Source organism: Pristis pectinata, chromosome 7 (genome assembly GCF_009764475.1).
Source record: "Pristis pectinata isolate sPriPec2 chromosome 7, sPriPec2.1.pri, whole genome shotgun sequence".
NCBI lineage: Eukaryota > Metazoa > Chordata > Chondrichthyes > Rhinopristiformes > Pristidae > Pristis > Pristis pectinata.
The window spans coordinates 103,834,381-103,848,928 of record NC_067411.1 but is presented as its reverse complement, the minus strand read 5'-3'; the positions used below and the strand labels follow the sequence as shown (position 1 = coordinate 103,848,928).

Below are 14,548 nucleotides of genomic sequence, written 5' to 3'. Positions count from 1 at the left end.
CACCCCACACTTGTCTGCATTAAATTCCATCTGCCATTTTCTGGCCCATTTTTCCAGTTGGTCCAGATCCCTCTGCAAGCTTTGAAAGCCTTCCTCGCTGTCCACAATGCCTCCAATCTTAGTGTCATCAGCAAACTTGCTGATCCAATTTACCACATTATCATCTAGATCATTGATTTTGACAACAAACAACAATGGACCAGCACAGATCCCTGAGGCACACCACTGGTTACAGGCCTCCAGTCTGAGAAACAATCATCCACTACCACTCTCTGTCTTCTCCCACACAGCCAATTTTGAATCCAGTTTACAGCCTTTCCATGGATACCTAGTGTCTGAACCTTCTGAACTAACCTCCCATGTGGGACTTCGTCACACCTCTGCTCTCACCCCTACCCCTCCCAGACCCAACAGGGATAGGGTCCCCCTTGTCCTCACATTTCATCCCACCAGCCTACTTTTTGTTTCCTAACTCCATTTGCTTGAAGTTTTTCCCCCCAGCAAAAGCCAATGTGCAGGCGCGGTAAGTGGCTGCAGCGGGAGGAGAGCAGAGAGTCATCTGACCCGTTCAGCTTTTTTTTTCTATCTCCATTTGCTTGGAGTTTTTAACTATGTGAGAGATAGAGAATAGCAGAGTGGCCATCGTTGGAGCGGGCTGGAGTCAGAGTGGGAATTTAGAGGCTTTGACTCAAGAGGCTTCAACAAGAAGAGGCTGAGGCAAAAGAACAAGTAATAAGGGTAAGTTTGTCCTTTTATTATCGGTGCTTTGGTCTCAGATTCCCCTAGTACAGTGTAGGCAGGATGGCAGATACGGCAATGGGATGTTCCTCCTGTAGGATGTGGGAATTCATGGAACTTGATGGTCTCCCTGATGACTGCACCTGCGGGAAGTGCAGCCAACTTCAGCTCCTGAAAGACCGGATTAAGGAGCTGGAGCAGGAGTTGGATGAACTGAGGAGCATCCGGAATGCTGAGCGAATCATAGACAGGACCTTTGAGCAGGAGGTTACACCCAGAGGGCAGGATTCAGGTAGTGGATGGGTGAGCACAGAGAGAGGTGGGGGGAAAGAGAAGTCAGTGCAGGGTCTCCCTGTGGCCATTCCTCTCAGCAACAAGTATACCCCTTTGGATACCGCTGAGGGGGATGACCTATCTGGGCAAGGCAGCAGCAGCCAGGCCAGTAGCACTGTGGTCAGCTCTGATGCTCAGAAGGGAAGGGTGAAGTCAGGCAGAGTGATAGTCATAGGGGACTCGATAGTTAGGGGGACAGACAGGAGATTCTGCAGCTGCCGAAGAGACACCAGGATGGTGTGTTGCCTCCTGGGTGCTAGCGTCCTGGATGTCTCGGAGTGGTTGCAGAATATTCTTAAGGGGAAGGGTGTGCAGCCAGAGGTCCTGGTGCATATTGGTACCAATGACATAGGCAGGAGAGGGGTAGAGGTCCTGCAAAGTAAGTATAGGGAGATAGGAAGGAGGCTGAAGAGCAGGATCTCCAAGGTAGTAATCTCCGGATTACTCCCGGTGCCACGGGCTGGTGAAGGAAAGAACAGGATGATAGCACAGACAAATGAGTGGCTGGGGAGATGGTGCAGGGGGCAGGGTTTCAAGTCCTTGGATCATTGGAACCTTTTATGGGGAAGGGGTGACCTGTACAAGAGGGACATGTTGCACCTGAACTGGAGGGGAACCAATATCCTGGCAGAGATGTTTGTTAATACTACTGGGGAAGGTTTAAACCAGCTTCTCAGGGGGCTGGGAACTGGAACAACAGGTCAGTAAGTGATGGAATGGGCAGGAGGGCTAATATCAGGGAATGTAGTATTATACAGATTCCTGATAACAGATGTGATGGGACGAATGGTTTGAAGTGTTTGTACTCGAACGCCAGGTGTATTACGGGCAAGAGTGATGAATTTAGAGCATGGATCAGTACATGGAACTATGATGTTGTGGCCATTACAGAGACTTAGCTGAGGGAGGGACAGAAATGGGTGATTGATGTACCAGGGTATACAAGATTTAGGAAGAAGAGAGGGGGGTAAAAGAGTGGGAGCAGTTGCAATACTAATTAGAGATAATATATCAGCTGCAGTCTGTCAAGACATAATGGAGGCTCAGACACACAGACTACATGGGTAGAACTCAGGAATAGGAAGGGTGTAATCACTCTTTTGGGGGTGTATATAGACCTCCTAATAGCCACCGGGACATTGAGGAATGGATATGCAAACAGATTTGGGAAATGTGTAAAAATTACAGGGTTATGGTCATGGGAGACTTCAACTTCCCTAATATAAATCGGGACCTTTTTAGTGCAAGGGGGTTAGATGGGGCAGACTTTGTTAGGTGTATCCAGGAGGGGTTCCTAAATCAATATGTTGACAGTCCAACAAGGGGAGAGGCTATTCTGGGCCTAGTGTTGGGTAATGAGCCTGGCCAGGTGACTTACCTATCAGTGGGCGAGCAATTGGGGAACAGTGACAACAGCTCATTTACCTTCAGGATAGCTATAGATAAGGATAGGTATGGGGCTAGCTGGAGGGTTTTCAATTGGAGCAGGGCTAATTATGAAGGCATAAGGCAGGAACTAGGTAGAGTAAACTGGGAACACCTTTTTGCTGGCAAGTCCATGTTGAACATGTGGAAAGTGTTTAAGGATCAAATACATAGGGTACAGTACAGGTATGTCCTGATGAGGACATGAATGGCAAAATAAGGGAACCTTGGATGTCCAGAGAAGTGATGAACTTAGTCAAGAAGAAAAAGGACAAATATGTAGACCTTCAGAAGTTAGGATCAGACAGAGCACGTGAGGACTATAAAGAAGCTAGAAATGAACTCAAGAAAGGAATTAGGAAAGCCAGGATGGGCCATGAAAAGTCCTTAGCAAGTAGGGTTAAGGAGAATCCAAAGACATTCTATACCTACGTCAGGAATAAGAGGATAACGAGGGAAAGGGTAGGACCACTTAAGGATAAAGAAGGGAATCCATGTTTGGATGCCGAGGATGCGAGTGAGGCTCTGAATGAGTATTTTGCTTCAGTATTTACCCAGGAAAGGGACATGCAGGACACAGAAATTGGAACTGAGGGCAGAAACATGTTAGGGTATTTAGAAGTCAAGGAGGAGGTAGTGTTAGGTCTCCTAAGAAGTATTAAGGTGGACAAGTCCCCTGGGGTCCAATGGGATATACCCCAGGTTGCTGAGGGAGGCAAGAGAGGAAATTGCTGGGGCCTTGACCAGTGTCTTTGTGTCCTCTTTGACCACGGGTGAGGTCCCAGATGACTGGCAAGTGGCTAATGTTTTTCCTCTATTTAAGAAAGGAAAAAGGCTAGAACTTGTGAATATGAATTGGGATGACATTTTTGAAGGGAAATTTGACAAGATCCCACATAATCGGTTAATCAAGAAAGTTCAGATTCATGGAGTCAGTGGAGAATTGGCAATGTGGATCCAGAACTGGCTTGCCCATAGAAGACAGTGTGGTGGTTGAAGGGACTTATTCGGGCTGGAGGCCTGGGAGTAGTGGTGTTCTGCAGGGATCTGAGCCGGGACCTCTGCTGTTTGTGATGTACATAAATGACCTGGATGAGTATGTTGATGGGTGGGTCAGAAAGTTTGCAGACAATACCAAGATTGGTGGAGTTGTGAATAGTGTAGAAGACTGGTGATGGATACAGTGTGATATAGATCAGCTTCAGATGTGGGCAGAGAAATGGCAGATGGAGTTTAACCCAGAAAAATGTGAGGTGTTAGTAGGACTAATGTCAAGAGATAGTATACTCCTAAAGGAAAGACCCTTAACAGTGTTGAAGAGCAGAGACGCCTTGGGGTGCAAGTCCATGACCCATTGAAAGTGGGTGTACAGGTAGATAAGATGATTAAGGCTTATGGAATACTGGCATTTATTAACCGAGGTACTGAGTATAGGAGTCAAGAAGTTCATTCTCGGCCACTTCCACCATCTCCAAAGGGACCTCATCACCAATCACATCTTCCCCTCCCCACCCTTTTCTGCCTTTCACAGGGACCACTCTCTCGGAAACTCCCTAGTTCACTCCTCCCCCCCACCCATCCATCCATCCCACTCCCACCCCAGGAACTTTCCACTGCCCCTGCCATAGGTCATAGCTGCAACACCTGCCACTACACCACTTCCATCCAGAGACCCAATAGTCCTTACAGGTGAGATCAAGATTCACCTGCACCTCCCTTCTACACGCTGTATCTACTCGTACACTAAATGCACCAACCTCTGACCTATTGCTCGGGTTCCCATCCCCCTGTCAAACCTAGTTTAAGGTAAGATATCTTTATTAGTCACATGAACATCAAAACACAGAGTGAAATACATCTTTTTGCATTGAGTGTTCTGGGGTCAGCCTGCAAGTGTCGCCACACTTCCAGCACCAACATAGCATGCCCACAACTTCCTAACCCGTATGTCTTTGGAATGTGGGAGGAAACCGGAGCACCCGGAGGAAACCCACGCAGACACGGGGAGAACGTCCAAACTCCTTACAGTGGCTGGATTTGAACCCAGGTCACTGGCGCTGTAATAGTGTTATGCTAACCACTACATTACCGTACCTTCCCCAACAGTTCCAGCAAACTTGTCTGCAAGAATATTGATCCCCCTCCAGTTCACGTGTAACCCATCCTTTTCTGCAGGTCGTACCTTTCCCAGAAGATATCCCAATGATCCACAAATCTGAAACCCTGCCCCTAACTCCTCAGCCATGCATTCATCTGCCAAATCAACCTATTCTTACCCTCACTGGCACATGGCACAGGCAGCAATTCAGAGATTACTGCCCTTGAGGTCCTGCTTTTCAGCTTCCTACCTAACTCCCTATATTCCCTCTTCAGGACCTCATCTCTTCTCCTACCTATGTCATCGGTACCAATATGTACCATGACCTCTCACTGTTCACCCTCCCCCTTCAGAATGCTGTGGACCTGATCAGAGACATCCCTGACCCTCACACCAGGGAGGCAACATACCATCCAGGAGTCTCTTTCACATCCACAGAATCTCCTGTCTGCCCCCCTTACTATGGAATCCCCCATCACTACCACCCTCCTCTTCTCCCCACTTCCTTCCTGCACCACACAACCAGGCTCAGTGCTAGAGACCTGGTCACTGCAGCTTTTCCCTGGTAGGTCATCCCCCCAACAGTATCAAAAACAGTATACTTGTTATTGAGGGGAATAGCTAATAGGGGTACCCTGCACTACCTGCTTATTCCCCTTCCTGTCACCCAGCTGCCTGTCACCTGCAGCTTAGGAGTGACTGCCTCCCTGTAGCTATTATCTGTGAGCTCCTCATTCTCCCATAGGAGCCAAAGGTCATCCAGCTGCAGCTCCAGTTCCCTAATGTGGTCTGTAAGGAGCTGCAGCTGGATGTACCTCATGCTGATGTAGTTATCAGTGAAACTGGATGTCTCCCAGAACTCCCACATCTCACAAGATGAACACACCACTGACCCTGGAACCATTCTAACTACTCCAGTCTGGCACTAAAGCAATGATCAAAGAAAGAAAGAAAGAAACTTATCAGAGACTTACTTTAGCCTCTGCTTCCTCTCGCCAAAGCCCCATGAGCTAAAGCCTCAAGTGCTCCATTCTAACCCTAGTCCACTCCAACAATGGTCACTCCACTTATATCTACCTTCTTTTTATTGACTGCTGTTAATTAGCCAATCAGTTCAATAGATTCTGGACATGAAGGGAATCAAGAGAAATGGGGATAGTGCAGGAAAACGGCAGAGCAGGCTCAAAGGGTCAACTAGCCTACTCTTCCCCTATTTATATTCTTAACCAGGCAGAAGCAATCTAAGCCATTCAAATTAGTGTCATTAAAACCCATTGCCTTGATACTTCCTTGTTACCCTGATTTAGAACCACATGTTCAAAAGATTAGATGCCATGGGATCCAAGGCAAGCCGGCAAATTGGATCCAAAACTGGCTTGGTAATAGGAGCCAGAGGGTGGTGGTGAAGGGTTGTTGAGTCTGTGACCAGTGGTGTACCACATGGGGCAGTGCAGGGACCTTTGATGTTTACAATCTACATCACATTTAGTTCTTTCTGGTTCTAATATATCCTCACAGAAATCTATTTCAATTATTTATATCTGTTTACGCATCTGCATGGTTGCATTAAAAATTTAAAAAGCTTCACGGATTGCAGTTTCTTAACACATCTGAAGGGACAGGATGAAGAGCAGACATTAAAATAACATTCATGGCACTGTTAAATCAGTGGATTAAAAGGTTTTACTATCGACATGCTAGTCTACAATTTTGTATTTAAGCCATTTAACGGAACGAAACTGACAACCTCACCCAAAACTTCACTGTAATACGAGTTCCAAACAGACTGAAGTTGTCTGCCCATCCAGTCGTACATAAATGTGTAAAAGACATTTTGAAGTCTCTCAGAAAAAGACATCTTATCGGATAACTCTGACAGCGAAGTGGGTACGTAGGAAGGTGCTGCAGGAATCTGTCCGCACTGTCTCTCCACTGTAAACCCTGGGGAGAACCTCAGAGTGAAGATAAAGGGAATCCCCAGCTTCAGAGCCAGGAGATCCCCACAGCGGCGCACGGGGTCAGACAACAGTAGTTTAAACTCAGACTCCCGCAGCTTCTGCATCAGTTTCTCATTCTTTATTACCCCGTCACAGATCCCTTTGCCAAATTCAGTTCCATTTTCCAGGAGCGTTGAGAATCGTTTGTATGCATTCCAATGGGATAATTGTCGCTTTTCATACACTAAGAAGTCTAGAAAGATCTTGATAAAATCTGTTAATTTGTCGCTGGTAAATGGCACTTGAAATAATTCAACTCTCATTGCTGAGGGCTCAGAGTGGTTGTTGAAAAGTGCGGCTGAATTTACAGCCACCGTAACATTGTGGCCTCTGGCGATCAGTTCCTTGATGATGGATTTTAAATTAATCCAGTGGCTTCCCTCTGCGGGCCAGATCAGTACGTTTTCAGCAGTTGCCTTCCGGAGAAGGACAAACACCACAAACAGAAGCCTGAGCTGCATGATGTCCACCAGCAACTGTCCCAAGGTGAAGATCTGCTTACATCATAGGACTTTCAGCTTTTGAGGGATGAAGTTCACTTTATAAACTAAAGCGTCAGCAAATTCAAATCCCACTCTGCACCAGGATCACTGGCAATGGATCCAGGATCTTCCTAGTAACAGTGAAGAAGGCAGCCTGAAGCCAATTCCCCAGGCTGGCAGGTACATATTTGCCATACACATATACCAGAGAGCTTCCCCTGTCTCCACATGTTCAGTATAAAGAGGACAGAGATGGAAAAAATGTCTTCATCTCAATGGCAAACCTTTGCAATCATGTTGAATGGCAGACCCAGCATAAGTGACTGAATGACAAATTCCTGCTTCTATTTCTTCAATTCTTCTGAGAGTATCAGGAGTACTTCTCCAAGGTAAATGTTTGAGTAGTAGGTTTACTTTGAACATTTCAGGGATAAGTTACACAGATCACTGGCAAGAGAGCAATAACATTCTGCAGCTGGAATCTGTTGGGTTCATGAATAGGAACCTTTGTGTTCTACTGCTGCAGAAGTGTTGAGTTTCATCTGCAAGTTCATTCTGTGGTGTCAGAAAATTCGTGGGAGTCTACAACTATTTGCTGCTGCTCTCACTACATCTAACCTTTTCAACCTGATTTGAAATCCTTCCTTTCCACCCTCGGTAGTAAATTTAAACGCAATTTTATCTTATTATGAATACAAGGGGTGCAAAGGCTATGAAAACCATTAAGGAAGATGTTCCCCCTGCAACTCTGGAAGCTAGTTTTGAGCAGCTTCAACAACTTAATGCCAAATTTGACCCATGAAGGACAAATTAAAGTGAACGAAGCTTCTCTTTCGGTTTTGGATGGGAAAATTGTTGACTTGCAGAACCTTTGTGAAAAGCAAGCCAAAGGCAATGAAAGATTAAAGCTGAAGATTACTGACTTAGAAAACAGGAGCAGAAGATCCAATCTTCGAATTCTAGGATTACCAGAAAAGACTGAAGGTAATCAACCTACGGAATCTTTGCAAGTTTTTGACTCAGTTATTTCCTGGTATTCTAGAATCTTTGCCCAAGATTGATCGAGCACACAGAATACCTTTTTTTAAACTTCCTACGCAAGTCAAACCCAGATCAATCATCATCTCTCTCCAAGACTTTCAAACAAAGGAGCTTCTAATTTGGGAAGTGCGTCGTAGAGGAATGATTAACTATCAAGATTGTCAGATCAGAATCGTTGAAGATTACTCACCCGAGGTTATGAAGGAAAGGGTTAAATTTGAAAAGGTTATGTTGGATCTGTATCAGAAAGGGTATAAGCCATCACTTCGCTTCCCTGCCAGACTCAGAATCATACTGAAAAATGGCTCACAAAAATGGTTTCGATCGTCCGAAGAAGCCCAGATTTTTCTGGAAACTCCCACTGAATGATTTCATTTTCCTCGTTATGAACATTTTCTATTTTCTATTTTTTTTTTCAGTTTTTTTTCTAGTAATCGCTTACTAATACTTGGGATTGTTACGGACTCAGTGAAAGTCCCTTTAAGATAGAGAGTGTGTGTGTATGTGTGTGTGGGGCGTGCTTACATCAATAGAAGATAAAGGACGTAATGACGTTGTTGAAGAAGTTAGAAGAAGAAGAAGAGAGAGAGAAGGGAGAGAGACACCAGCCTGCTTGTTTTCTTTATCGATGGATGAGAAACAATAACTGTGTCTGCCACTGAAATCCATGTATGGAAGTTGGAAGTAATCCGGTGGAGTTCACTTTGTTGCTGACCTGTAGAAGGAAACAGGTATTTGTGTGTGTGGACGACCACGATTCGGATGCTTTTCGGGGTGAGGAAGTCACTACCGAGTAAACACTGAAGTGTCGTTGGGGTTCCATCGTGGAACATTTGGATTTCGTATTTACTCTCTCTATGTTTCTCTACATCTACGTCTTATCTTCAGACAACGGTGGTTGTTGAAGAAGCCCTTGCTCACGTTTCACCTTATGGCTTGCGGAACTGAACTTTAAGAACCATTCTGGAACTTGGAGTTTGGGACTTTGTCACACACACACACTAAGAGTTTAGTTTTGGGGTTAACGTTCAAGGTTTAACATTTTTGAATTCTAACATACTAACATTTTTACTTTTATTTTACGTATTATCATAAGTAGTGATTAATAAAATAGTTTTTAACACTGAATCATGCTCAGTGTTGCTGGTTCGTGACAGGATGATTATGTTTTTTGATTTTTATTGTTCTTTTTTTGAATCTTTTTTTTTCAATACAGTTTGAAATAAGAAAAAAACGTGTAAAACCTGTGCTGAACTAAGAACACTTGTTTTTTTACATTTGTAACTGTGGTTTATTTGTTTATCTTATTATGTCTGGGTTGGAATTTTAGAGAATTCTATTTTAAACTTTACAGTACTAATCTTCCTAAAGATATTACTGTAATGAATAATTTCTTTGATAAATTAAACGTTCCTATACTTTCTACTGAAAACCGAAAACAGTTGGATCAATCTATAACATACGAGGAAATCGCCGAGGTTGTGCTATCTTTACATTCTGGAAAGACTCCGGGTCCTGATGGATTTCCTGGAAAATTCTATAAGGCCTTTTCCTCTTTGCTTATACCTCATCTATGTGCTGATTTTTCAGATTCTTTTAAATTGGGTAGATTACCACAATCTTTTTATGAAGCCTCTATCTCACTCATTCTTAAGAAAAATAAGAACCCAACGGAATGTGCTTCGTACAGACCAATTTCGTCACTTAATGTGGATGTTCAAATTTTATCTAAAGTTCTAGCTAGTAGTTTGGAAAATATTTTACCTTTAATTATATCCGATGATCAGACTGATTTTTATTAAAAATCGATATTCTCATTTTAATATTTGTCGTTTATTGAATATTATCTATTCTCCCTCTAAGGAAATATCGGAGTGTGTGATATCTCTAGCTGCTGAGAAGGCCTTTGATTGGATTGAATGGAATTACTTATTTAAGACTTCAGAGAAATTTAATTTTGGGCCCGACTTTATCCAATGGATTAAATTACTTTATTTATCCCTTTCTGCTCGAGTTCTTACTAATTTTCAAAATTCTAAATCCTTCAAACTTCAACGTGGAACCAGACAAGGATGTCCTTTGAGCCCTTTGCTCTTTGGTTTGCCCTGAGAACCTTTGGCTATTTCTCTCCAAGAATCTAGAGATATCGTTGGTATCCCCAGAAGAGGTATTAACCATAAAGTTTCTCTATACGCTGATGATTTATTACTTTTTATATCTAATGTTGAAGCCTCGTTACCTCCTGTGCTTTCTTTACTTTCTCACTTTAGTCATTTTTCAGGATACAAATTGAACTTACACAAGAGTGAACTTTTCCTCTGAATAACCTGGTACCATTTGATATTAACATTCCTTTTAAAATTGTAAGAAATCATTTTACCTATCTGGGGGTGTCAATTACTAAAAATTATAAACATTTATTTAAAGAAAATTTTTTCACCTTACTGCATTATGTGAAAAGGGCTTTATCAAGTTGGTCACCCCTTTCTATATCATTGATTGGCCGAATTAATGCTATTAAAATGAATATTTTACCTAAATTTATATATCTATTTCAGGCTTTACCTGTTTTTATTCCAAAGTCTTTCTTTGACTCTCTTGAGTCAATTATATCTTCCTACATACGGAATAATAAACATCCTAGACTAAATAAAGTTCACCTTCAGAAGGTTAAAAAGAACGGAGGTCTAGCCTTACCTAATTTTAGATTTTATTACTGGGCAGTCAATACACAAAATCTTACGTTTTGGCTACATTACATTAATCAAGAGGCTTGTCCAGTATGGGTTTCCTCAGTAGTTAACTCTTTTAAAAAATTTTCTATTATTTCTCTGCTTGGTTCTTCACTCCCTATATCATTAAATAAATTAACAGATAATTTAGTCGTTAAAAATGCTTTGAGGATTTGGTTACAATTTAGAAAATATTTTGGTTTATTGAGTTTTTCTTTGTCCAGTCCCATTTTCTCTAATTATTTTTTTAAACCTTCTATGACTGATGTAGTTTTTAAACAGTGGGACAAATTAGGTATTACTTGTTTTCTGGATCTGTTTGTTGGAGGAAACCTTTCTTCGTTTGAACAATTGTCTACCAAGTATGATTTACCAAAAACTCATTTTTTGCAATAATTACAAAGTAGAAATTTTCTTCGATCTCAATTACATTCTTTTCCTTTGAGTCCTGATAAAAATTTATTAGACGTAATCTTTAATTTGGAACCCTTTCATGATGGCTCAATATCTAATATTTATGACAGGTTACTAGGAATGAGTAAGGCGCCACTAGATAAAATTTAAAACACTTGGGAACAAGATTTGCAGATGTCAATTTCTGAGGAAACTTGGAATGAAATTTTCAAGTTGGTTAATACTTCCTCATTATGTGCCCGTCATTCTCTCCTTCAATTTAAAGTGGTCCACAGAGCTCACTTGTCTAAAAATAAACTATCCCGTTTTTATTCTGATATATCTCCTTACCATGACGAATACAATAATGGAGTGGCTTCTCTAATTCACATGCTTTGGACGTGTCAGGGTCTTAAAAAATATTGGACAGAGGTCTTTCAAACTTTTTCTGTACTTTTCAAAATAAATTTTAAACTTAATCTTTTGACTGCACTATTTCGGATTGTTGGAGAAAAAGATATAACTTTGAAGGCTTCTGATTTACACATTCTGGCTTTTATTTCTCTTATAGCCAGGAGAGCTGTGCTGCTTAAATGGTAGGAAGTTACTCTGCCTACTCATGCTCAACAGTTACGGGATGTTCTGTCACACCTGAATCTAGTGAAGATTCGCTGTTCAGTTTTTGAATCTAACTTAGACTTTCAAACCTTGAGGGGAATCTTTTTGAAACATTTTCAATATCTCTGATTTGGTGACTGAAATGCAGATATTGGCTGACACGGTTACGTTTTAAGGGTTTTTCCCTGTTGTTTTTTCCATCAAACAGCTTCAGTTTTTGGTAGTAGGAGTAGATTTTTTTTTATAATAAAATATTTCAATTTTTTTTCCTTTATTAACTAACTACTAAATGTGAGTATTAATTTAGAGTACTGTGATCTTAAGTATGATTTAACACAACGTACTTAGTAGTATTTTACTCTCTTTCTTGATGCATGTACTCTGTATTTTTTCATGGATTTAATAAAAACATTGTAAAGAAAATTCAAAATCCCATATTTAGAAACATAGAAACATAGAAAACCTACAGCACAATACAGGCCCTTCGGCCCACAAAGCTGTGCCAAACATGTCCCTACCCTAGAAATTACTAGGCTTAGCCATAGCCCTCTATTTTTCACAGCTCCATGTACCTATCCAAAAGTCTCTTAAAAGACGCTATCGTATCCGCCTCCACCACCGTTGCTGGCAGCCCATTCCACACACTCACCACTCTCTGAGTAAAAACCTTACCCTGATATCCCTATACCTACTCCCCAGCACCTTAAACCTGTGTCTTCTTGTGGCAACCATTTCAGACCTGGGATAAAGCCTCTGACTATCCACACAATCAATGCCTCTTATCATCTTATACACCTCTACTAGGTCTCTTCTCATCCTCCGTCGCTCCAAGGAGAAAAGGCCGAGTTCCCTCAACCTGTTTTCATAAGGCATGCTCTGCATTCCAGGCAGCATCCTTGTAAATCTCCTCTGCACCCTCTCTATGGCTTCCACATCCTTCCTGTAGTGAGGTGACCAGAACTGAGCACAGTACTCCAAGTGGGGTCTGACCAGGGTCCTATATAGTTGCAACATTACCTCTCGGCTCCTAAATTCAATTCCACGATTGATGAAGGACAAAACACCATATGCCTTCTTTACCACAGAGTCAACCTGCGCAGCTGCTTTGAGTGTCCTATGGACTCGGACCCCAAGATCCCTCTGATCCTCCACACTGCCAAGAGTCTTACCATTAATACTATATTCTGTCATCATATTTGACCTACCAAAATGAACTACTTCACACTTATGTGGGTTGAACTCCATCTGCCATTTCTCAGCTCAGTTTTGCATCCTATGTCCCGCTGTAACCTCTGACTGCCCCCCCCATACTATCCACAACACCTCCAACCTTTGTGTCATCAGCAAACTTACTAACCCATCCCTCGACTTCCTCATCCAGGTCATTTATAAAAATCATGAAGAGTAAGGGTTCCAGATCAGATCTCTGAGGCACACCACTGGTCACCAAGCTCCATGCAGAATACAACCCATCAACAACCACTCTTTGCCTTCTGTGGGCAAGCCAGTTCTGGATCCACAAAACAATGTCCCCTTGGATCCCATGCCTCCTTACTTTCTCAATAACCCTTGCATGGGGTACCTTATCAAATGCCTTGCTGAAATCCATACACCCTACATCTACTGCTCTCCCTTTGTCGATGTGCTTAGTCACATCCTCAAAAAATTCAATCAGGCTCGTAAAGTAGGACCTGCCCTTGACAAAGCCATGCTGACTATCTCTAATCATATTATACCTCTCCAAATGTGCATAAATCCTTCTCCATCAGCCCACCAACTACTGAAGTAAGACTCATTGGTCTATAATATCCTGGGTTATCTTTACTCCCTTTCTTGAATAAAGGAAAAATATCCGCAACCCTCCAATCCTCCGGAACCTCTCCCGTCCCCATTGATGATGCAAAGATCATCGCCAGAGGGTCAGCAATCTCCTCCCTCACATCCCACAGTAGCCTGGGGTACATCCCATCCGGTCCCGGCGACTTATTCAACTTGATGCTTTCCAAAAGCTCCAGCACATCCTCTGTCTTAATATCTACATGCTCAAGCTTTTCGGTCTGCTGCAAGTCATCACTGCAATCACCAAGATCCCTTTCCATAGTGAATACTGAAGTAACGTATTCATTAATTACCTCTGCTATTTCCTCCAGATCCATACACACTTTCCCACTGTTACACTTGATAGGTCCTATTCTTTCACGTCTTATGCTCTTGCTCTTCACATTCTTGTAGAATGTCTTGGGGTTTTCCTTAATCCTGCCCGCCAAGGCCTTCTCATGGCCCCTTCTGACTCTCCTAATTTCCTTCTTAAGCTCCTTCCTGTTACTATGGGGAATGGATCCAGGGTGTTATGCTTTAAAGAAAGCAGTGTAATACTATTTCCCCCAAACTGCAGATCTACATATTCATATATATCCAGAAATCTGCGCTATCAGTGCAAGGCTCAAAATGGTGCGTCGGGCATTGAGAGATTGGACAAAGATGAGAAAAGATCGTCACAGAGTGAAGCAACTGCTCTAATCCCTTGCATCACGTATTTACAATATGTTCCTATGAGTGTGCATTAGAACAGATCCAGTCCACTCACTTACAGGTCACTGCACTTTCTCTGGATAAAGTCCATGATGATATGATAAATATTGTGCACATTCACAATCCTGGAACCACGGGACTGGAGGTCAATTATTTTCT

At 42.4% G+C, this 14,548-nt stretch overlaps 1 protein-coding gene across 4 annotated transcripts in view; it reads right to left on the bottom strand.

Moving 5' to 3' along the window:
• LOC127572597 (UDP-glucuronosyltransferase 2A1-like) overlaps window positions 1-14,548 on the bottom strand; it is a 117,994-nt gene that overhangs the window by 82,786 nt on the left and 20,660 nt on the right. Inside the window, exon 1 of one of the 4 annotated variants that reach the window (XM_052020033.1) lies at window positions 13,990-14,258. The exons of 1 other annotated variant lie outside the window; for it this stretch is intronic. Coding sequence is in view for 1 of the 3 variants with exons in the window: in XM_052020031.1 (XP_051875991.1) it covers window positions 6,347-7,052 (706 nt within the window). In the remaining 2 variants the exon portion in view is untranslated. Of the gene's footprint in view, window positions 1-5,568; window positions 5,617-6,346; window positions 8,292-13,989; window positions 14,259-14,548 lie in introns of those variants that run through there. 2 more of the 4 variants (XM_052020031.1, XM_052020034.1) reach the window with 2 other exon arrangements.